Below are 26,192 nucleotides of genomic sequence, written 5' to 3'. Positions count from 1 at the left end.
TACTTGCTGCAGAAAAGGCGTGAACCGTGTGAGATTTTGGTGTGGGGTCTCCCAATTATTTTTCTCAAAATATTCACCACTAGGCTTCACAAAAAACGCTGATGGGCTCTAGACAAACAAATGACTTGGGTCAACAATGACATTGGGCCCTCTAATCTTGCATCCCTTAATTGAATTGGACCTATACAAAAAATAAAACAAAACAAGAAACAAGTAATAACACATGTGATAAAAATTGATTTATTAATTTTAATTATAAACTCAACATAAATCTAAATTGAATTTAAAATTAAAATTATAAATCCTAAAAAGATTAGTAAAATAAACAAAAATACTATTAATTATAAAATGATATATGAAATGAATGTATATTTTTTTGATTTTTTTGAATGCAAATGATGCAAATGAATGTATAAGATGCTACTTATATTTTTTTTTATTTTTTGAGATAAAATAAGAATACTAAATGTAAATGATGTAGATAAAAAGTCGGGGCAAAATTTAGGGTACAACAGTAGGATGGAAAAATGGAAAGATTTTGTAAAGTTTTTGAGTTTTAGGGTAAAATGAAAATGGAGGAAGGTTGTTTTGTTTAAACAGCAAAACGCACATTTTTTTGGAAATGCATCTTCAAAATGTTGTTTTCGCAAATGCATTTCCGAAATATTTTTTTTATTTAAAAAAAGAGTAATTTCGGAGATGCATCTCCGAAATCAATCTTTTTTTCAATTTCGAAAATGCATTTCCAAATTATAGGGACACTTATGATATTTCACTTAAGGTGATAAGAAAGAAGGGATCAATGAAGAAATTCTCTAAGTTTAATATCAAGAATACATATTTGTACATTGTCTATTATAAATCATGCTTGATTTTATTATATTTTGCACAAAAATGTAAAATAGGGATATTAGCAAAATATAATATATCAAAGAAGATAGAGTTATTACCCAATACCCGTTCATTTTATAATGTTCAAGTTGATACTTCATTAAAAATAGTCGTGTACTGCACTAGCTGCTTAAATATATTTTTCATACATAGTAGATAGAGCAATTGTTCCTTGCCTTTTATCTGGTCATTATATATTTTTTTCCCAAGGAATTGGCTACCACCAATGGTGTATTTCCTCTCAACTTCATCTTCAACCAAATTCTGGCCTCGCATATATTTCTTATAATAAGTATTATTACCGTAAGATTCAACTGATGAACAGATGGGGATGTAGCTCAGATGGTAGAGCGCTCGCTTAGCATGCGAGAGGTACGGGGATCGATACCCCGCATCTCCATTTTCTTTTGTTTTTCTCATATTGGAGCAATCCGCAGCACAAAACGGAAGCAATTATCTGAAACCGTAATAGACCAACACTTACTGGAAGGAAGGAAGAAGAGGGTTATTTTCAAACCTAGGGTTTGTTTGTTCTTCAACCTCTCTTCCTTCTTTTTGTGCCTTCACCTAATTCATAGTCTATCTTTTGATAACTGGGAAATGATTATTCTTAATTTTTAATATAATACTTTGATATACCTGCTTATTGGAACAAATTTATCTTGAATGTTCCATGTATGATCGCATTTTGCTTAATTTTTAGTTGCCTTGTACTGTTGAGCAACAACTTTTTGGGTGTAAGGTTTTAAAAAACAGTCACAGTCGCGTAAAGGCTTTCGCTCTGTGGTGTTGCGACACTGAATGCGGTTGTCGCGGTATAGGTGTTGCGACACTGAACGTGGTTGTTGCTGTGTGAATTAATTACAATTTGTTCTTTAACATAAAAACGGTGAATAACAGTATAGATATCGGCACCTGATGATACTGTTTTGTTGCGGTCGTTTTCGCGACCACGGACCGCTTCTTAAAACCTAGAAAATAAATATATAAGTTGTTTCAAGCATAGAGTTGATTATAAAAGTTTCTATAACTTCTTCAATTTTGAAGGTAGATTGTATGCTAACAAAAAATTATTAGATTTGTTGGCTGATACAGAGATTTGACAGTGAGATGATAATTTGCAAATGGTTATTGGCATTCTTCTCATTGTTTTCAATTTCAAAACTTACATTTTCTTATTATCCCTATAGTAAGATTAGATTACAAGCCTTGATTATATGGGTTTGGATGGTTTTGTTGTACATTTTGTGCAGGGAGTTGATCAAACATTACTGAGTCTGAGGCCTGGTGGCGGGATATAAAGTATGGTTCTCTGTTGCAACATTAAAATTATGACTTGGAAGGTACTATTATTAGCCATTTCTATGTCATTGACTTGGTATTGGACCTAGATGCACGACCCTTGAATTGAACTAGATTTCTTTATGGCATATTCCTTGTTTGCTTTATACTTTTGATGGGACATAACATTGTATTGAAAATGGAATATTCTAAATAATCTGAACATTTTCTATACTATTCTTTTTGTAATTGCTACTTCTTTCTACACTGTACTACTCATTCTACACTTTTTTTTGCATGTGTTTTGAAATGCAGTGTTTTGGTCTGAAATATTACAATTATTGATTAACTATTAGACAGAAGTTGTAGTTAACAGTTACTCTGCAAAATATGATGTGATGAAGGTGAAAGGGTCAATATGACGATGTCTCGAGAACCAGGGAAAGTTTTTCTATATGTACCTTCTTTTTGTTTATGATCTGAGAATGGGGATTCCATTTACAATAGTTGAGTCTGACATTCTCAAGACCATCAACGTCACTCCTTCCCAAATACACCTGAATAGTCAGGCCTTCTTTATCAGGGGGTTCAAGATCATCTGTAGGAGTTTGGAGATCACGAAGACTGTAGGTGTCTTCTTCTCCTTTTATGGCACCGAAGGGGTAGAGAAGGGAAGCTGTGTGTCTATATGCGCATTTTCCATGAAGGCTCTACTCACCTTGTATTCTTCCATTTATAAAAACTAGAAGGGCCGCTTTGTGCGGGAGGGGAACGCTCCATGGTTATGTTTGAAGAGAGCGGCGAGCACCGGGTTCCTTTGTATTGGATGAACAACCTCGTGCCGGTAAACAGTTTCAACCATGATCTTCCAAGGGAAACGGAAAAAAAAGTCATCGAGTTCCTAGAGGCGTTCTATATTACGGTTATAACTTAAGTGAAAGTAGATTGTATGCTAACAAAAAATTATTAGATTTGTTGGCTGATACCGAGATTTGTTTTTGTGAGATGATAATTTGTAAATGGTTATTGGCATTATTCTTAACGTTTTCTATTTCAAAACTTACAGTTTCGTATTATTTCTGTAGTAAGATTATATGACAAGCCTTAAACTTGATTACAAGGGTTTGGATGGTTTTGTTGTACATTTTGTACAGAGTTGATTCAACATTGCTGAGTTTGAGGCCTGGTGGCGGGATGGTATAAAGTATGCTTCTCTGTAGCAACATGAAAATAATGACTTGTAAGCAATTTCCTCTCCCAATCTTATTAAGGATCAATCCTTTCCTTTTTTTTTTTTACACAATTTCAGTTTCGGTTTCTCCTAAACATAGACAAGATCATTGCTATTAAGACAGCAAAAAATCCACTAACTTCACTAACACTCTTATCTGTTACTTCAGACCATGGATATGACTTCTCTGATTTGGTTGCTTCAAGAAGAATCTCCAATGGAATCTTTGGTTTTGATCTTTCCATAGGAACCGTGTAATGATAGTATTTCTCTGGGTCTTGACAATAATCCTGCAAAATTTTACCTTTGATTAGGTCACCTCAAAGTCCAAACACAACAGAATATCTTTTAATTTACAATACCTGATCAGCATGCATCTTTTTCACAAAGATTTTGAATATGTCAAAATTTTGTTTCTGGAATAATTCTTCTGTCAAACGTAGGTATGTGACTCCATACATCCTTAGTTTTGGAGGGCCCTTTTTGTTAACACCATTCGGTCTAGCATTTAGAAGGATTTGGTTGTAACCTTCAGTGTCATACCTTGGAAGTGCATTTTCCCCAGCTACTTCAAGGTTCTCTCTCCATCCTCCACTCAGAACCTACAAGTAAATATACAATTTACAAGTAATGGAATTTATCAATCTCAAATTCTGTTTGATTTTGCAGAGAGCATGTTAGATTAGATGTCAAGTTGGAATAGATTACCTGCTGAACAAGTTCCTGGGCGCAACTTTTGGCTTCTTCTGGTTGCTCGGAATTTCTCATCTCAAGACATGTGAAATTCAAAATAGCCTTATGTCTAGAGAACATCCTTGCTATGGGACGGTATCCATCTCTATCACTTAAGTTGTAATATCCCGAAGTAAGCTCTGTAGCATGGCTGTCAGTTTTATACCACCAGTGGATTCCAGCAATCTGTTTTGTATTAAAAACTTTCAGCTTATTGATGTGAAAAAATTGTATTGCTAGTTTAACATACGTGTACTTTTTGTTGTTCAAATAACAAAACTAAATATTTGAGAGTTTACTTTTGCTGCTAGCTTCACTTTGCAACCTAGGAATATTTTGTTGGCTTCATCCAAGATATCATCACCATGTGTCAGCAACTTGTTGGAATACCAAGTAAGAAAAAATTTCCCTTTCTCTGTTTGATAAGTTCCCTTTGATCTGAAAAATTCCGTAGATTCAGGTGTGTCATTACATAACCCTGCATTATCTGGCAGCTCCCATTCAGGATGGCCTGCCTTCGTTGCAGCCTCTTTGAAGTCAGCTTGAAGATATTTATCATAGCACTGCAAGATTTCAAATGCAAGTACATAAAATTTGAAAACTCATATGAGTAGTTTATGTTATTGATATGAGTAGTAAATTGATATCGTCAAGTTGAAACCCTATTTGTTTTGGATTCAAATACTCTCCATCGACGCAATGGTGCAACAAATTTTTATGCACAATTTTTTTTGCTGCACCGTGAGAGAGGATCTGAGTCCATTTGTTTTCAACACAATGTTATATGGAAATATGCACAAATTTCTACGATAGAAAAAGTCACAAACTCACGTTAAATTCTCCGATACCAGGAAATTTCCACCCTAGACAGTCTGAGTAAGAAGGATATCTGAGCTCTCCGGCAGGGCCGAGTCCTACTTCAATATCTATCAGTAACTCAGATTCTAAGAAATCTGCCATATTCTCTCTAAAACTCTTCATATAGTCCCTATACATCTGAATAGGAGTTCTTCCATTAAAGAAAGGTTTATCATCCACACCAAGTGAAATACATTCCTTGTTCCGAATTCCCGTACGGTTGGTGTAAAAGATATCAGGATCTGATTCGCCGACTTCAAGAACCCATTTAGGTAATGGAATGAAAACAGAATCTCCAACATTCCCTCCACATTGATGAAACGACATTATAGCTTGTAATTTCAGTTTGCAATCCTGAACAAGTTGAAACAAGGACCTGTAACCTGACCAATCATATTGCTGAGGACCCTTTGATTCTACTATACCCCACCAGACATCGACCATTACTCCATCAACACCTGCTGCTCGTAGCTCCTTCAGCTGTTTCTCGAGTCCTGCTCTATCCGCCAAGACATTGCCATCTGTAATCACTCCTAGCTGGAATGAAGCAATAATACATTTTTGAAATCGGAGCTGTATTTTTATAGAAGGAAATTTGAAAATAGTTGAATTACTACTTACTTGGAGCATTACATATACAGGTACATAGTTTGCAAGCATTGGATTTTCGTATGTTTGAACAATTGGTGCCTGCATTTTATGACAAACTGTTAAGGACTACATATTTGGTGACCCACTACATGATTTTGTTTGCTTCATTCACTTTTTTAAAAATTAAAATACCAACAACATATTCACTTTATAAGTATTTTTGTTAAGCCTAATTTCCTATTGTGAATAAAGAAATAGCTCATGTTTAATTTATCCATGCTTTCCACTTCACTCAAAAAACAATTGTCCACTTTCGCCTGCTTATGCTAACCAAAAAACAATTCCTTGTGAACTTTCTGCATAAATATTCCCCCTTCATATGTCTCTTTAGTTGCCTTTTATTTTTTATTGATTAAGCAACAAAAATATCAGAAAATAGAATATACGTCAGTGTAATCAACCAACAAATTCAAATTCAAATATCAGAAAATAGAATGTGTCAGTGTAATCAACCAACTACGTATATTCTGTCAATATGTATTAAAATTAACGACGTATATTCTACCAAGTTATACACATATTTTAAAATTATTTTAGAGTTAAAAGGTAGTAGAGTTAAAAGGTAGTGCACTGACAGTGTAAAATAATTTTACACAGTCATTCAATAGAAAATCATAAATGTGTCATGTCATTAAATTTTTTTTAAATAAAAAAAATGTTTTAATTGGATACATGAGTGGTGATTGGTTGACAGTGTAAAAATATTTTACACTGTCAGTGCATCACCCATTTTCTCATTATTTTAATGACTGATGATTTTATGTTAACGACACTGTAAAACTATTTCACAGGCATGTTCATTAAACTTTTCAACGTATATTAAAAACTATAAATAAATAAATAAATAAATAAATAAATAAATAAATAAATAAATGAATGAAGAGTATATTTACTAAATTAGTCCTATTGTGTAATATTATAAATATTAAATTTTAAATCTACGCATAAAATTAATGAAATTGTACAACTAAAAAGAAAAAATTACTAATATTATATGAAAAAGTCAAAGTATGTTTAGGAAATTATTAGTAACCTGTGGCCCTAACTTCAAAGCTAAAGTTAAAAACTTAAATATGAAATTTTGTTCCGCAAACTTAAAAAAAATAATAATAATAATTTAATGATTACGTAAAAAAAATTGACGGTAGAGAATCGTGATCCCTCTCATAGCTCCTGAATGCGTGGACCACTCAAAATAACGCGTGGCTCGTTTCATATCATCCTCTCTCACTCACTCACCTCGCAACAACACCAGCAGTTACAGAGAAGAAGACAAAAACTTGAGGTCATTATAGTAAAACCAGACTCTGGTTTCATCAACACTAAATTTCTAATAACACATAACAAGTGAAAAAATGGTTACCTCTGCAGGTTCAGCAATGGCAGCTTTGAATGCTGTCACAGACACACAACGTTGTTTCTTGAGGGAACCACGATGAATAACATCAAATTTCAAACCTTGTTTTGTCCTTGAATTTGGCTTCCTTGCTCTCTCCACACGTATTCCCATTCTTCCCTGTTGAAAATACCTTTCGTGAACCTCGAACGTGTTAATCGTCATCCTCATTCTAAACTCCAATTAATTGAGATTACTCCTGTTGCTGATTATATGAAGCTTAATTGGTTCAATGCATGCGATGAAATGGAGAAGGAGATTAATTAGTGTTTAATAATAACACTAATCACTAATGAGTGTGTTTTTTTGTGTTTGTGTATTTGAAGGGTGTGGGATATTAGTATTATATATGGACCAAATTTTAGGAAATAAAGAGAGGACAGTGTTGCTTCTTTGTTGTTGAACCAATGATCAAAGATAATAGACACAGCTTCTAGACCGTCAGTGTCCTTTTTCACTCATGTTCATTCATGTACTTTTCATTATGCCGACCTCTTTCTTTTTCTTTTTTTAATTTTCTTTGGGCTGTGATTCTCAATTGGGCTTCACTTAATTGGACTTCTGTACCGAGTAAATTGAGAATTTATACAAGTTATACATGTCAACCCCATTTTACATTATTCTCAAAATAGCTCTGATACTATTTACTCCAAATTTGTACCTTTTCTGAAAAAAATGACTATTGTCAAAATCATCAAAAAGCAAATTTTCGGTTCCTCTTTTTAGCGATATAAGGATTTTTTTATTTTTTACAAAATTATGGTATGCATTTATCGAAAATTTGAAATTTCCAGTATTTTTCATATACCATAAATTTTAAATTTCCGGTAATTTTATGAACTGAAGTCACACCGGAAATTTGAAATACCCGGTATTTTTTCATATACCGGATATTTCTAATTTCCGGTATTAATTTTAATTGTTCCGATACCAGAAATTTTAAATTTCCGGTATGTAGTATCAAACACAGTAAATTGGTAAATCCAACAAAATTTCCAGTATTTATATGAAATTTTCGGTATGGTACCTAAAATTTCAAAAAATCTAGTATTTTACAAAGATAATTTGGTAAAAACACCCTACTTAAAAGGTAGCATGTATAAAATGGTTTTTTTTATTTAGTTTTGGCAAGATAAATTCCGCTTCTTTCTCTAGTAGATTTAAACCAACCAAAAATATGATGATTTATGAACATATGTACTAAAATATTATCAAATAATATTTTCAAAGTTTGTATCCATATTAATTATTTTTAATTTTTAAATCCTACTATTATCAAAAACAATAAAAGGATTTATGACTCAAATTGGTGTAGAATTTTATCATGCAGCATTCATCTTACTTTCGCCAGTCTCGTCCTGAGAATCTATGTCGTAATCCTCATAGATTACGACCATGTTAATTTCCAAGGGCTCAACATAGTGAGCTTCTTGAATTTGAAGTGGATCAACATCAATCTTCACGAAGCTTTGTTCTTTTCAGCAAACTTCAACTTTCCATATTTCAAAGCATTCTGCACAAGATCCCTGAAAATGAAATCTTGAGAGGTTTTATGCCCCAAAATATTATGATATTTACAAAACCCTTGTTTCTTTCTTTGTTCTAATGGTGACACTTTCGCACCCTGAGGTACTAAGATTTGACCATCTGTAACCAAGAGATCAAAGATCTCATCGCGCTTTGTTACGTCAAAGGAATATGTTTTTCTGGGAAATTTATCATTTTTGTTGGACTATACAGGATTTTTCCCATTTGCTGAGGTAAGAACCTTACGCGAATAAGGGGGCCCTAGTTTTATTTCGGCTAGATCAACCTCACCTTCTTCGACATAACTAAAGTCGCTCTCAGATGCCTGTCATTTTCGTCTATGTCGATGTAGGTCACTCTTTCTTTATTCTTGCTTACCCCTGGTCTTCTCTGCCTTAAGGCGTTCGACTAGTCGAACTCTGTCCACTAGTTGGGCCATATCCCTAAGATATTGGGTATTTAACTTTTTCTAATAGAATAATCTAGATTCTCAATAACCATCTCGACTAGTTCATGTTCAGACACTTTGGTAAAGCACCTTGCCTTTAACAGTCGGAACCTATTGAGATAATCATTGATAGATTCAGTAAATTTTGCTTCACACTGGCCAATTATTTTAGGCTAATCTTGGATTGTCCCATATAAAATTGCTCATGGAACATTCTCTCTAAACGAGTCCAATCACTAATAGAATGTGCATGGAGTGTGGTGAACCATGTAAAAGCATTTTTTTGTAAGGGAATTGGGAAAATATCTCAGCCTCAGGTTTTCATTATTTGCAATATCTCCTGCCTTAGTTAGATATCGAGCGATATGTTCGATTGTGGACTCACTAGTATCACCAGCAATCTTGGTGAATTTTGGTACTTTCCAACCCCTTGGGAGTTCTGTTTGTAACATGTATTCTATCAATAGGGATACGTAACTTGGCCTCTGTAGGCCAACATTTACGCCATTATCCTTTCGACCATGGATGCGAGGTTATTTTCTCCTACCAAATCACCTTGTCTCATTTGATGGACCACTTAGTCAGCATCATGGTTTCGATTGATGACAGTGGCGATGCTAGGGCCCGGCCAGGGTGGGCACTTACCCAATAGTTTTTTGAAGCCCATGTGCCTAAAACAAAACAAACAAATTTTAAAAAAAATATAAAGGAAAATCGTTCATTAGAAAGAAAAAATTGAAAGGAAATATCACAACCCCTAAGAACACGCCACAGTCGCCGACGCCAGCCTTCCATACTTCACCGTCGCACGCCGCTTCTTTCATCATATCAAAACTCCTCCGATCGGTAGCTCTCTTTCCCCTATCCTTTCATGCTTTTCTTCTTCTATTGACATGTTGTTCTTTATTCTTTTCTTCTTGTTTTTCTGAAAAAAATAGAAAACTATGGCTGTGTCTTATTTAAAAATCGTTTGGGTCTGTGTATGGAGATTTTGTAGTTATTGTTTTGTGTTGTAATTGAAATTTGTGGTGGTTAACTGGTTGTTGAAGGATGATGGTTGAGCCTTGAGAGGTGATGATTTTGAGTTTGTGAATATTTAGATTTTACTGGTAATGGTTTATGTTTTACAAATTGTAAAGATTGATGAAGACCATAGTTTTTAATGGTTTGATTTTACAAATCTGTAGGTTTGAATCATTTTTGAGTAGTTACAAGAAATATGATGTAGATTGTTTATTGAAATTGTTTTTGGTTCGAGAGAGATGATAAATTTGATGAGGGGGATGTGCTGTTAACGCTTTGTACATAAAGGAAATGATCCTTTGCATAGAAAGAAAAATAGGTTTCTTAACATGAGTCTACAAACAAATCTACCTTTTTTTATTAATGATTTTTAATTTAATTTTCTAAAAAAAAGTGAGATATTTGTTTGGTGTTATGGTCTTTGCGTTTTTGACCGATTAGAAATAATGGTTTTACTAGTACACCACCCACGTAGCACATCCACTCCTACTATTACGTCACAGTAGAAAGAAAGCATTTACTGAAGGTTTGTGTGGTATTCTTAAAGTGCAGTGTGGTTTATGCAAAGATATTTTTGGTAATGATTTTATGTTAAGCTTGTTTTACAAACTTATTTTCATTGGTTTATAAATTTATTGAGTTAGCTTTGATATTATCGGTGTCGACAACATCTGTTGAAAGAGTTTTTTTCACTAATGAAGGTTATCAAGTCTAAATTGCGCAATAAGATCAACAATGTGTCATACAATGACTTGATGGTATGTTACACTGAGCGGGAAATATTCAAGTCACTTGATGATATTGATATTATTCGAACATTCACTGCAAAATAGTCTTGAAAAAGACATTTGCCTCGTGATTTTATTTAACACCCTATTGTAAAGTTATCTTTCATCTCTTTTATTCTGTTTGATGACTATTATTTATATATTATATACAATAAATTTTCCGTATTTAAATTTTTGCCCATGCTTTATAACTTTTCTGGCTTCGCCATTGGTTGACGATGATAACCGTTGGTCGTTCGACTTCCCCAAGTTGGTTGTTCGATGACATTGGGTACAAATTATTGACCCTGGTTAACTCTATTCTCCTCATGGACGACCCCCTTCGTTTTGAATTGGTCTAATTATTGGGATTTGTAAGTTAGGTCGAACTTGAACCTGAGGGGCACAAAACAATTCAGATTAATTATGGTACCCATTTGTCGCAGAAGAAAATTAACCATGTCATGGTTATTCTCATCCATTTGTTGCCTTAACGCCATCACAGATTTTGTGGTGAGCGCTGACATTGGTTGGGAAGAGAATCCCATGCCTATGGGTGGGTTATTTGATCAAAATTATTTACGGCTGATCTCGACCCTTCTAACAGTGAATGTGTAGTCATCGCATTGTTAACGAATGTCGATGTATTCGTATGCAAACCTGCCATGAACGACGTTGACATACCATAAGGTTGTTCGCGAACATTTAAGGGCATGGTAAAACTAGGCATATAGGGCCTAACATCGCTATCCGTTGTTGGCCTGGAAGTCACCAGACGACTCTATGTTGTTGTTGGGGATAAATATTGGTCCACTTTATACCCTCGATGGTATGACCGTCGTACTGGCTATGGAAGTGAACGCTTCAGTCAAACTTGCGGAGACTGTGCCTTCCCTTGTGGTATTAGTTGGTTGTTCTCCATTGTTGTTATTTATTGGATTCACCATTCTAGTATATTTTCTTTATTTTCTATTTGGGTAATCTTGAAAATCCTACCACTCCTTAATCTCATGCTCACTAAGACTCATAAGTTTTAACAACAAAGAACTTTATATGCAAACTAAAAAAAAAACTAAAATTTAAACATTGACACAAAAGTCCCATTGAGCGTACTAATTTGTTCGCCGTGAAAGTTGACAAACAAGCGCTAGTACTCCCAAAAATGTTACTTGCAGAATCGACTAGGTGATCCTAGGACATATGTGTACAAAATTTCTGATATTTTTGTATAGTTTTTTGTGTAAGAAGAAGTAGATTTCGACGTGGTCGAAATCCTTTTGATAAAGTAAAGAAAAAAGTGAAAATTGAATGTAAATGCAAAGAAAATAAAGACTTCGACTAAAAGTAAAATTGCAGGAAAGCCACTAAGTGTAAAAGATTTTGCATGAATAAATTGTGGTGTTTGAATACATCATTGTACTCAGTTGAACTCTTTTCCCACATTCGCTCAGATACTTTGAGTATAATGAGTTTCTGTAGTAATTTCAACACACAAAACCTAATGCTACAATTTTCTAATTATACTGAAAACTACATAAATGTTGCGAACATCTCATTTATGAAATGTTGACATGTCTTCGCTTGCATGCTTCTCGTCCTTAACTTACTTCCACATGTCCTTTAAGTTTAGATAAGGCCAAAAACGGTTATTCAGCCTTGTCGTGTATTCAATCTCCCCAGTCGAAAAAAATCTTCCAAATCATTCAAGAAAACTCACTAAGTCCCCAAGATTAGTGTGCGTGTAAGACCTTCGACACGCTCTTTTGAACCACTCTGTCGAACCATCCAATTAAAATCTCATCGAAATAATATCAACAAATTTAGCTTAATGCCTTCAATTGTTAAACAATTAAGACACACTGAATAATTTAACTGACATACACAATTAAGAATACCAACCTTTAAATTCAACCTATTAATATGGATTTTTGTCAATATACTTGAACTTGGGTCCTTATAAGTCATGTTATCATATTCAAATGAATTTTCTTCTATCTAACATATGAGTCTAAATATATTTGGACTAAATATAGACCAAATACAATATTTATTTAATAAATTGAAAAATAAATTTTATCTAGAGGGAGTATTTGCTTAAAGAGAACTTTAAAATGTGTCATAGATGCTATAAAAATGAACCGTGTGAGTCCTCGTGAGTCTTGCACTCTTGCAATTAGGGGTGATCAAAACCAAACCAACCCAATAGAAAACCGCAAACCAAACCAAACCGAAACCGCAAAAAACCGCATTTGGTTCGGATTAGTTTGGGTCATTTTTTAACAAAACCGCACGGTTCGTTTCGGTTTGCGATTTGTATTTTGTAAACCGAACTAAACCGAATCAAACCGCATTATGTTACAACCTAAATTTTACTTAACTCACATCCAACCCAAACTTAAACCTATTATACATTAGCCTTATGATTACGAACAATTTTTTCATCCTTATACACATAATTTCAGTCCCGATCTTCTTAAATCTCTAATAACATTCTCGCACCTTTTTTGTCACATACATCTTCTCTCTTCTTCTCTAATCTCTAGTCTCTTATATTCTTTCTTTTTCACTTTCTCATTTTTATGTAAATGTTCCGTATTTCAGTTTCGTTTTTATCGCACATCTTGTTCTCTAATCTCTCAACATTTTTTTTTCTTTTTCACCTTCACTAATCTTTCGTCTCTTTTATTTCATTATAATAATTTTTATATTATTTTATGCTATTATTTTATATTTGATATTCCACTTTTATCTAATTTAAGTTTTACATATTAAATGGAAATTTGTTGTCAAAATATGGCGAGTTTTGTTGTTATTTGATAGTGTATGAATGTCTAAATATAAAATTATGTTATCATCTATATGTGTATGTATGGCTCAATAAAATATTTGTTTAAAACCGAACCAACCGAACCGAACCAAACCGCATTAGTTTGGTTTGGTTCGGATTTTTTTTAAAAGCCAACCGAACCAAACCAAACCACACTATTTTTTCTCTTGCGGTTCGGATGATTTTTTTCGTTAAAACCGCCCAAACCGCACCGCGAGCACCCCTACTTGCAATTCAACTCACATGAATTTTGTTCTATCTAACGGTTGAGTCCAGATTACATAGTCAAGTCAAGTAATCAGAGCAGCAAGACAACCCCCTATAACAAAGGTTGACGTGGCAGACATGCACCTCTGTCATGCTCGATTCTCCATATTAATTGACTGCTTCCGCTTTTAACGGTTACTTTCAAACAAATTCACTAGCAATCCATCCTCGTTCACCCTAGATTCCCATCCCCCACATCATATCAAATAATGGACCCCGGTGCTACCAACAATATCCCCTGCCTATACCTTTTTTGCAAGAATATGCAATTTCATACCGTATATATGCATCAATCTAACAAATTGGCTAGGTAAAATAAGTTAATGGAAAAAAAATAGGTTAGGATATCTAATCTTTACAAAATGTCACTATAATGGAGTATGAAAAACTCTTATGACACCCACAGTGGCCAGTGGCCAGTAGTAAAGTGCATTAGTATTAACTTCCTTGACTTTGGTCTTTATTTGGCAACACCAATATTCACTTTTCTCCTCAACTTTATTAACATTAAAATCACCCATCACATGTCTACCCACTCAAAATACCCTTATTTATAAACCATTCCAGCAACACCAACAAAACAACCAGTAGTTAACTTCTTGATATGCACACTCCCACTCCCTCAAAACGCCATGAGAAAAAGACGAAAAACAACCCATAAACCCCACACTCACTTCTTTCTCCTAAACAAACAAAAAAACATAACAATACATAGATAGAACTAAACCAAAAACCAAATTTCAGAAAATAGCCCCACCATTACCACACACATCTACACCTTGCAGAACAAGTTCATATCAAAAGGGAGAAAATGTGCTACGTGGGAAAAGCAACAAAGATCTTCATCTTCATCGTCTCCGCGCTCGTTATTACTGGTCTGATCATAGGATTTGGTCTCTCGCGACACCGACACAGCAATAACAACAACAACAAATGCTCCGATGAATCTTGCGGTACTTTTCCGACACCGAATTTCAATTTACCTACTCCTCCTTTTACACCAGGCAACCCCATTTCTATACCTGCTCCTCCGGTACAGTCAGAATCTCCGCCTGTAACAAATCCAACTCCTCCTCCTCCGCCGCCTGACTCCTCCACCTCCACCTCCACCTCCAACCCTCCTCCTCCTCCGGCTGACTCTAACCCGAACTCTCCTCCTCCACCGTCAATTCAGTCTCCGCCGTCTCCTCCGCCTACTGTAGCAGAGCCGCCGACGGGAAGTACGCCGGGATCGGCGTTAGTGAGTCCGGGTCCTGTACATGCTATTTTCTAGGTTAGTTGATTGGCATTTTGATTTTTTCGATCAATGAAGAAAGGGGAAAATTGGTTGGTGGTTGTGGATTTGGATCTGATAGCTACTTTTTATTTTTGTTTATTTACTGAGGTGATGATGTTTTTGATTTGAGGATTGGGGCATGGGGTGAGCATCTTTGTGAGCTGGCCTTGTGTAAATTTACTGAGTTGTCCCTACCACTTTAATTTAATAATGACTCTTTGCTTAAATTCTTGTTAATGTTTCATTTAATTTAACTGCACATTAGTAATACTATCCAATTCATAATTAAACTTGAAAATAGTGTATAAATGACTTCAAGTTTGCTGTTTTGAAATTTCATAAATTATAATGACAACTTCTCACGCATTCATAGATCAAAATAGTTTAGTCTCGTATTGAATGAGGTAGATTACAATAAGAGTGTCTTTGGATGAGATAATTGAAAATTCTAAAGGAATTTAAAATTCAAAGTAATTCAAATGATTCAATTGAAATATATTTATTTTAAATTATTTTGTTTGGATGAAATATTAAGGTGATTCATTGTTAGATTTTTGGGGTCATTTTTTATAAAATATAATTTTTTTAATCAAATTAAAAAATTGAAAAGTAGGGACCAAATTGCAATTTTTAAAAATTTGAAGGACCAAATTGTAAATTTTAAAAATTATTAAGGACCAATTTGCAATTTTAAAAAAATTAGGGTCAATTTTGTAATTTTGGAAAATATGATGACCAATTTGCAAAATTTGAAGAAATAGTAGTAACAAATACATTTTATGGAGTATGAAGGAATTTCAAATTCTTTAATTTTTGGTGTCATTTCAAAATAATTAAATTTAACTTAGATAAAATACTCCATAAATTTCCATCATTTTAACATTTCTTCATTTTTGTATCCAAACAATAAATTTTGTGCCTATGGAACATTTGCATGGAAGGAGATAGCTTCTGGGTTAAATGGATACATACCTACTATTTAAAAAGTAGAGATGTTATGAATGATAATCAATCCAAGAGCTGCACATGGATCCTCAGGAACATCATGGCTAAAAGAGAAGAGATGGGAAAGATCATGAATGTTTGGAATACTATGCTTGTTCAACGTAAGTTCAATGTGATGAAGGTTTATGAAGCTCTAATTGAAGATAACAGATTTGTTGATTGGTATCACATGGTGACACATAACATTGCGAGACCAAGAGCCAAAGTGATTATGTGGCTGGTCTGTCAAGACAGATTGCCTACCAAGACGCGTCTGAAACGGTTTGGTTTCTTGCAGCATTCTCACTGTGAAATTTCTAATGAGGCGGATGAAAATCGTGATCACTTAATGTTCAATTGTAAGGGAACTAGCAGTGTGTGGAAGAGTGTCCTTAAGTGGCTGGATATACAGGAGGAAAACATTGTGGACTTCGATTGGATTAAGAGGAAAACCAAAGGCAAAGGCTGAAAAATGAGCTTGTTGAAAGCTGCTATAGCTGAAGTATGCTATGGCATATGGAGCTAAAGAAATTCTAAGATTTTTGGGAAAGAAGGAATAGCCAAAGATATTCACTTTGTAATTAGGAATGTTATAGATACTATAGTCTATAGAGGGTGGATGAAACCCAAATATATAACCCATATAGTTAATACTCTCATGTAATTAGATTCAAGTTATAGGATTGTAGCATTTGCTTGTATTAATTCTTGAGATAAACAAAATCTTTTATTTCAAAAAAATAATAATTTTTGTGCAAATCATTTTAAGTTCCTTCAAAACATTACATTACCTCATAAAAATGTTTCATCCAAACACACTCTAAAGATAGCAATGTCTATGTAATTCTCCATTTCTGTTTTATTACATATATTATGTTTGAAATTGTGTTGAATATAAACATATGTTATGTGTGAAATTTCTTACTTCTAACTATTTCTCTTTTAGAGAGATTAAAAAATTTACAAGCGAAAAAAAAGGTTTAATGATAAGATGTTAAGGTGTTTTTTTTAATATATAATATTTCTTTTAAATTTTATATAGCTCGATAAAAATGTTAGTTGTGGAGTTCAAATTCACGCTCGCCTATGTGCATAAGATCTCAGCCTTCTCGCCCTTAATCTCTCGGATAAGTCACCCATTTATTATCATTCTACATAAATATTGTAAAAATAAATAAAATTTTATTAGATACTCGCTCGGTCCTAAATTATACTTTCTCTAATCTCATTTATAACAAAACATTTTCTTTTTAGATAATTGAATAAATAATGTATTTGGACAATGTGTTATGTGTTGTCTGGATACATTATTTATTTAATGTATCTAAAAAAATAATCTTTTTTTATAAATGAGACTGGAAGTAGTAAGTCATTATAATTTATTAGTATTCCCTCTGTCTTAAATTATAAGTCATTTTGTAAAAATAAATTGTCTCAAATTATAAGTTACTATTTTATAATTTCAATGAAGGTAACATTAATGATATTTTTCTCAATATATCATCTATCAATTGGAGTATTACTATTTCTTCTTTTAATTCTTTAATTTTCTCTTTCATGTGTAATTATTAAAGGGCAATAAAATCACTCAAAATTTCTCTTTCTCAAGTAACATTAATTACCTTTCTTAATTTATATTAAATGTTCAAAATGTTTTATAATTTGGGACGGAGGGAATATTTGATACGGGTGAAAATAGTCCATTTTGTATACCCCCTCTATCTCATAATAAGTGTTCTCTTTCCAATTTTTATTTGTCTCAAATTATTTGTCCATTTAAAATATCAATGTAATATTTATTATTTATTTCCACTAACTTACCCTTATTTATTGTATTTTAATTCATTTAAGTATTCCACTACCTATTATTAATAAGGTTATTTTAGTAAATGAGACTCATTTTATCATTGAATTCAACATAATTAATCATTTTTTAAAAAGTGTGAAAATCTCACAGAGAACACCTATGGTAAGACAGATGAAATAATACCAATCAGAAACAATACCAATTTGCGCTTGTCAAACATATTTCTTCCGACAATGGAGAACCCGCTGCTAGGGTTTGTCAACCATTATGAATCGGCGCGTGCAAATACTTCACAAATGATCACTGCTAAGAGCAAAGCTGAAGTGGACCTTTTGGATAGGAGCACTAAGAAAATCAAGGAAGCAAAGGATGGAAGGATCGATAAAGGAATTTCATTCAGGGATGTCATGGCTGGGAGGACTGGGGAAGATATGGATGAGGATATAGAAGGGCGGCAGAACGATAACGGAGATCCCGATGCTGATTGGGGTGAAATCAGAGTGGAGGAAGAACTGATTGGAGGATATGAATGTCCTAACTTCATATTTTCGGAGAAGGAAGAGAAACGTATCCAAAAGCCTTGGAGAAGAGGTATCATAGTCAAATTGTTTGGATCCTGCATCACGATCGCGTACTCACTAATTATCGGATAAGCAGATCTAGTTTTGGTGTTGATGGATGCAGTTTGTGTGGAGCGGCAAGTGAGACTAGTTTGCATGTGCTGCGTGATTGCCGTGTGGCTCGGGAAGTTTGGGATAATATTGTCCCTTTTACTCTAACCTCATCTTTTTTCAATGCAGGTTGGGAGCAATGGTTACATCTTAATTTGTCCAATGATTCAGTTGGATGCCCAAATTGGAGTATTGTCTGGGCCACTAGTTGCCACACCCTGTGGTCATGGAGGAATAAGGAAACTCATGATAACTCCTTTGTTCGACCCTCGGCAATGAAGGAAGTGATTGAGAAGAGAGTCCAACATTACAATTCAGCAATGCTTAACCAGAAAAGCGTTATGGGCGGTTACCATGAGAAACTCCCAGTCTATTGGAGTCCTCCTAAAACACCTTTTGTGAAACTGAATGTGGATGGAGCCCGAGATAGCAACGGTGTTGCCGGTTGTGGCGGGGTCCTTCGTGATGTTCATGGTGTGTGGCTAGGTGGATTCAGCAAGAGTATTGGTTATTGCAGTATTCTGATGACTGAACTTTGGGGTATTTATATTGGATTGCAAATGGCAGTTGATCTTGGCCATCATAACCTGGAGATAGAGACTGATTCTATGTTAGCAGTGAAGTGCATCAAGGAAGGTAGCAAGAAGAATATGGTTATGGGAAGCTTAGTGATGACTATCATTAAGATGATGCAGAAGCTTGCTATCGTGGAGCTTAGACACGTCTATAGGGAGGCGAATAGGAGTGCGAATATTCTGGCCATTGAAGGTCGAAAGTTGAAAGGAGACATCATGCTCTTTACTGAAGCTCCTGCTTGGATGCTTAATTTGTTGGAGGAGGATAAGCTTTCTGTTAGTGTTTCTAGGGTTATTCCTTTGTAGTTTCTTGTTTCTTTGGGCTTAGGCCCTCCTTTTGATCAAACCAAAAAAAAAGACAGATGAAATAATTTATAAAAAAATAAAATCTCTACAATAGCCTCTATGTGTAGGCTTTGGGAAATAATTTCAAAAGATCTCATGCAGTGCACTTGTTGAGATGAAATTGAGAATCCATCATATTAAGTGTCTTGAGGATCTCACATTCAAATTTTGTAAAGTGAATTTTAAACATTAAATCTTAAATAATACTTACATATATATATATATATATATATATATATATATATATATATATATATATATATATATATATATAGAACACCTCCAAAGTAGACCTAAGAGAATGCTTCACCACAACAATATGATCTTCATCTCTAACTATTTTTATAATTACATCGTCCTCTTCTTTACGGGTGGAAGAAAGCTCAATTGGAAAAGAATACATTTGCAAAAGACTTGTTATAATAGGAAGAAGAATAACCCAGTACATTGAGGAAAGACCAACTAGTCTTGAAGATGGTCATTATAGCTTTATAATGATTCTTGATGTGCACTAAGAAAGAAGATGCATATATTATCACACAATCATTTGTATGGTTATTTAGGCTTGAGTCAATATAGTCAATAGATTATTAGAATTACAACTACTCCAACAAAAAAAGTCTTTAAAATACTTATCCTAGTTAAGTTACAATATGAACAAAATTCATTTATCAAAGAAGAGAATAAGATACAAAGAGAATAATAAAGGGATAGTGGCGCAGCTTAATATCCGTTTGCCTGCTATTTATGTATAATTTTGATTTTAACTATAGCATGTATAATTTTGATTTTAACTAAGTAATAAAATATTAAATTGATTATATTTTATTTATGAAATTTTCTTCCACCAATTGAATATTTTTTAAAAATATATTATAGTTCATCTTATACATTTATAACTTCATTTATTTTAAATTTTGTTGATAGAAAAATATATATTTTAAAGAAAAGAATAAGATAACGAAACTCACTTGCTCACTAAAAATGTTAGTAGTAAAGTTCAAACTCTGTGGACTTTATGTGTAGAAAATACTAACCTTTTTTTAGCATACAGAAACACTTAAGAAAGTAATTAAATAATTGTTGGAGGATTGATATGAGTGAAAATGGTCTCTGTTGTACAATTAAAATAAAATAAAAACATCTACAATAATTTCTATGCTGATAACACGAAAATGTTTCGCGTATTGGACTTGGTTTACATGGATTTATTTACCGTTTTAAATGATTATATTGTTTCACTCTGTTATTTTTGCTATGTTTTCAGGTGTTTGCAAATTATCCAAGCTTGCATGGAGAAATGGAAGAAAAATGACCAAAGATGTACACTTTTGCTAAATAGCAGAAATGTTTGCATAATTCTGCTAAATAGGGCATGGTGTCGCCTGACACAACCCCCTACCCCGACCGACACAGACGAAAAGTGTGCCCCACGACACACACACATGACGAACGACACATGCCTTATATTACTTAAACCAGAAGAAGCCCACGAACGATTAAAGAGAAGCCCAGTTTGACGAATTCTCACACGATTCAAGTGAGACTCCTTAGATTCTAGGGAGATTGAGGTCGTGCAGTCACATTATATAAGGGATTCAGTTATTCATTGAAGACTCTCTCTTCCTGCCGTCAATTGGATTTTATTTATTTTCTCTGCAAGTTTATACTTTCCTGTTATTACCTTTCTCTTTGCAACCCTTGTTCTTAGCCATTTTATGTCACTTTCCATAGCGATAATTCCTTGCATTGAGGAATTATTGCACCTTAGATTTAGTTTCTATTTTCGGAATCAAATTTGTACGTGAAGAACATCGTTTGTACTATTGAAGCACTTGGTACTTGAAGATATTTCAATTTATTCATATAATTTCTAGGTTCTTATTTATATGCCTAATTTGTCTTATAATTTGATTTCTATGTTGATATCATTGTTTCCATATTGTCTATTCTGGATGTTCATAATAAAAAGCATGTTTGGCTAATTTTCTAATACTGGTATGTAAGGTCACTGAACCGACGGGTTCGATAACGATTTGGCATAAAAACTAATTAAAAGTTTTCCTGGTCTTGATTTCTAAAACTAATACCAAATTATTTTGTTACGAGAGTAAATTACAAACTAAGGTCTAAAATCAACACAACGAGAGTTTGAGGTTTTTACCAGATAGTAGTCACTAAACATTAACTCTAAATATAACGAGAGCGCTTTAAAGTTAATTATATTTTATTTGATTTTCAAAAATTACTTCAGTTTTTAATGATTTAGCGAGAGAAAACTTTATAACTGACACTGTAATCTAAGTCAATAAACATGAGAGTGTGAGGTAAAAGTTTTTAATTCAAATAACTTATTGTGAAAAGTGTTTTTATACTTTAAATTATGCCATTGATTTATTGAACCCCAAAGTTCGACAATTACATACCGGTATCTTAATATCTGATTATTTAATTAAATTTATATTTAACTCCTGTTTCCCCCTAAAACCAAGAAACCGATAGCTTTAGCTAACTTTATAACATAAGATCGTACTATATTGATCCTCAGTCCTTATGGGTTCGATATCTTTCAAAACTAAATGATTAGCTGTGCATTTGAAGTTAGTATCCTGATAAACTTATAAAGTCTTGATCATATGCCTAGGCCTTAGAAAGCAATTTCAAAAGACCTTAGGAAGGTTCACTTATGGAGACGAAGTTGAGAAGACGTCATATTTACTATCTTAAATACCTCACACTCAAATATTGTGTTATGGACTAACCCAATTGTATCCATTGGCCCAATCCACTCATAAGCATGTGCGACCCAGTAAGCATTGCCCACTTCTTTGAGCAAGCTGAGGACAAATCTGCCCTTCTGATTATCCGTCGAACATAACTAACGTTGGCTCCCCAATAACTTAGAATCATCCAAGCACACTAGATCACCGTTCTCGCCAATGGATAGTCCCCCCTGCCCGAATGAACTAAGACCTATTCAACGGTCTCCATTATTTTGGGCCCTGGAATTGCGCCCAAGCCCATAAATATAGTGTGGCCCAATCCACACCGAGGAGAACATTATAAATAGAGGGCAAGGTAATCCAAACTTTGCGCAAAACTTCATACCTACGTTGTACCTTTGTTCTCTCTCTTACTTTGGCATCGGAGTATCTTGCAGGTACAACCCTTTTTTTCTCAACCATCACCGAAGATCAAGTCGTTCGTTGCTGGCCACATATTTTGTTCATCCCAAACAGATTGTAAAGAGGACTCTGACTATAAAATCTTTAATAATACTATTGTACGTGTAGAACACCTATCACTAGTGTAGAAAACACTTTTTACATCGGGCGAAAAGTACATTTTACATCGGGTTTGGGTCCGATATAAATCCAAGCGATGTAGTAAATCCAGGACGTTTTACATCGGGCAACAAGTCGATGTGAAAAATCATGATACCACATCGGTTATAATTACGTCTTATGTGAAACAAAATCCAATATTTTTTTAAAAGTAATATATATGCAATATTTAACTTCGGGTTTGTAATAGCCCGATGTAAAATGTAAGTGTTTACATCGGTTTCCATGATAGCCCGATGTAAAATGTAAGTGTTTACATCGGTTTCCATGATAGCCCGATGTAAAATTTATGTTTTTACATCGGTTTCGTATTTGGCCTGATGTAATATTTCCTATAATAGTCTGATGTAAAATGTATGTTTCATGGATCTAATGTGAAATGCACCAAATTTCGCATAAAAATATTTCCTAGATTACATATAAGTGCATCAGATTTCATTTTGACCCAGTGTATACAATGAATCACTTCTTCATGAATTCATTAGCAAACATAAAGACCAATAATATTTGAAATCACAATCCATGCAAATCCTAACGAACAACAATCCTTTTAACAAGAAAGGATAAACTTAATCAAAATCATTGCATCCAATCCTAATCATAATATTCAGATCAAAAGAACTTGGTTGATAAACAACCATCCTAACTACCTGACTCGAAAATTCGTTCATATAATCGTCTTTGAATTTCATAATTTAGACTAGGGTCATAGATGGAATATGAGTGAATATTTCATGAGCCAAATCTCATGAAAATTGAACTAGCCAAACAAGACCTATTCAAATAATGATCATAGGTTTCAGAAACTATTAGGAGACATTAAAAAAGACCTATTCAAATAATGATCATAGGTTTCAGAAACTATTAAGACACATTAAAAAAGATTACTATTAGTAAAACTACATATAAGGAGATCATAATGAGTATTAATGATCATAGGTTTCAGAAACTATTAAGACACTTCACTGAAAAATAAAATGTATCAAAACAAAAGAGTGGGCATCATAATGTTTATTTAGTTTAATAAACATAATCAAATTGTCTCAATTTGTCTTTTTTCCTAATAAATACCTTTGTTTTCAACACTCGGCTCATTGCCTCTACAGCAGATCTAGAAGGACCCAAACTTTTTGCCTTTAGAGATCGTTTCTGCCTCATTTCCTACAAATAAGAGTAATAATATTTTTAAGAGTTGTATGACTTCTATGCCAGGTCACAGTTTATGCGGCATAGTTGTACTATGAAAAAAAAAATAATATACTAAAAATATGCGGCATAGTGTATAAAAAAGTTTGTAATCCTTGGTTCATATATATATATATATATATATATATATATATATATATATATATATATATATATATATATATATATATATATATATATATATATATATATAGAGGAGAGATCAAATTACACCCGAAGAGTTACACCACGAGTTACACTCGTTCAATAACTACATCTCGAAATAATATTTTTTAAATTCAACCGTTGGATTGAAACATAATATCATATAGATCATACCTATAAAGTTTGAGCTTAATCTATAATGATTTACTATATCATCAAGATATCCAAAGATTAACGTCAAAATGAGCTTTCATATAACGTTAATTTTGTAGAATTCAATGACATAGTAAATCATTATAGATTAAGCTCAAACTTTATAGGAATGATCTATATGATATTATGTTTCAATCCAACGGTTGAATTTAAAAAATATTATTTCGAGATGTAGTTATTGAACGAGTGTAACTCGTGGTGTAACTCTTCGGGTGTAATTTGATCCCTCCTCATATATATATATATATATATATATATATATATATATATATATATATATATATATATATATATATATATATATATATATATATATATATATATATATATATATATATATATATATATATATATATATATAAACTCATATAAAAACAAACTGTTTTGCTTTCCCTTGCATGGTCTTTCCTTTCCTTTTTGCATATATATTTGGAAAATGAGATGTAGTTCTCCAAATCAAAATTACGGCGTAGCAAAATTGAATATAAAAATGAAAAATAAAAAATAGTATCTGCACCCCACTTAATGCAACCATTTAGATACTTATAGTTGCATTTTATAGAGGGAAGAAAATCCACTTTTATTTTTAGAACTTCTATACCAATATTGATGGAGAATAAAAAACCACTAAAACAATAATTTTCACTTTTGATTCAAACTTAACTGTGTCAGTTTTATGTTAAACATAAGAGTTAAGTCTTATTATTTTAGAATTCATCATATATCCGTGGAGTATGAGATGTGGTGGAGTATTTAAGTGTAGCGGTTCTTCTGCCTCGATAGCTAGATTTTAAGAGAAAGCTCCCCCCAAGTGCTTGGATACTTACCAATACTGTTTATGTAACAGACTAGAATACCAATAAACAAATAGTGCACAGGTAACCGTAAATCGCTCAATAATAAGACTCTAGTAGTTTCATTTTACACACACATGAGACACACTAGAAAACTAATTCCAAAGTTACCTTTCTAGATTTTGCCAAACTAATTTTTTCATTTCAGCTGCTATTGCTGCTTCCTTGATAGCTTGTTCCTGTAAGAGAATGTAAGGTAGAGTGAGATCCAGTCCATATTAACTTTTTACACAAGCCAGACTCTAAAATAGCAAATTAGAGGAAGACACAATGCAAGCATATCCACTTCAGAGTTAAGGTAATGATTGAATGTAGAAAACAAATCTTCAGTACCTCCAGATACTCTCGATTATTAAATTCCCATATCTCTTTTTTGTAACGCTTTTCCTCCTTATTGTGATGGTAGCCATCAATCTATGCAGCATACAAGGGATAGCCAGCATGGTAGCAGGTCACATAACGTAACAATAGCAAGTCACAAAATGACACAAGTACTTAAAATAATTGACAAATTGCAAAATTGTCAAGAACTTAATAAAAATAGAAGATTACAATTTCCTCGGGATTTAAATCAAGCTACAAGAAGAATAAGATCTCAATATTGATTCAACATCCCGAATCGTCTAGAGAATAAGAAATAATGATAAATATTAAGGAAGACGAAAGCCTAAATGCAAGAACAAGAAATGGGCTTATTTCTGTTAAAAGTTGGCTGTAAAATCAGGACTTGTTTCTAAATCCCTAACTCGTTCAACTAGGGATTGAAATCAAGCTACAAGAAGAATAAAAACTCATCCAAAAGAGAAAAACTCATCGAGTTTACACTAACATTGATTATCGATGAAATTGCACATAAAAAACAAGCTAAACCTAA

At 33.3% G+C, this 26,192-nt stretch overlaps 2 protein-coding genes, 1 long non-coding RNA gene and 1 other non-coding gene across 4 annotated transcripts; 2 read left to right on the top strand and 2 right to left on the bottom strand.

Moving 5' to 3' along the window:
- Positions 1-1,218: 1,218 nt before the first annotated feature.
- TRNAA-AGC (transfer RNA alanine (anticodon AGC)) lies at positions 1,219-1,291 on the top strand. Its single transcript has one exon. It is a non-coding gene; the product is annotated as a tRNA-Ala (tRNA).
- A 2,119-nt stretch (positions 1,292-3,410) lies between these two features.
- Positions 3,411-7,456, bottom strand: LOC131653710 (beta-amylase-like). Its single transcript, XM_058923973.1, has 7 exons — positions 7,008-7,456; positions 5,615-5,683; positions 4,967-5,530; positions 4,435-4,698; positions 4,112-4,321; positions 3,766-4,005; positions 3,411-3,693 (listed from the first exon to the last, which is right to left on the bottom strand). The coding sequence occupies exons 1-7, from the start codon at positions 7,209-7,211 to the stop codon at positions 3,478-3,480; spliced, it is 1,767 nt and encodes a 588-aa protein (XP_058779956.1). The 5' UTR covers positions 7,212-7,456; the 3' UTR covers positions 3,411-3,477.
- A 7,254-nt stretch (positions 7,457-14,710) lies between these two features.
- Positions 14,711-15,172, top strand: LOC131651175 (pollen-specific leucine-rich repeat extensin-like protein 3). The gene has a single exon (XM_058920842.1). The coding sequence runs from the start codon at positions 14,711-14,713 to the stop codon at positions 15,170-15,172; it is 462 nt and encodes a 153-aa protein (XP_058776825.1).
- Positions 15,173-20,631: 5,459 nt separating this feature from the next.
- Positions 20,632-26,192, bottom strand: LOC131653709 (uncharacterized). The gene is made up of 3 exons (XR_009299132.1): positions 25,652-26,192; positions 25,430-25,497; positions 20,632-24,062 (listed from the first exon to the last, which is right to left on the bottom strand). It is a non-coding gene; the product is annotated as an uncharacterized LOC131653709 (long non-coding RNA).

Source organism: Vicia villosa, linkage group LG2 (assembly GCF_029867415.1).
Source record: "Vicia villosa cultivar HV-30 ecotype Madison, WI linkage group LG2, Vvil1.0, whole genome shotgun sequence".
Classification (NCBI taxonomy): domain Eukaryota; kingdom Viridiplantae; phylum Streptophyta; class Magnoliopsida; order Fabales; family Fabaceae; genus Vicia; species Vicia villosa.
Note: the sequence above shows the minus strand (reverse complement) of the source record. Positions and strands in the feature narration are given on the sequence as shown.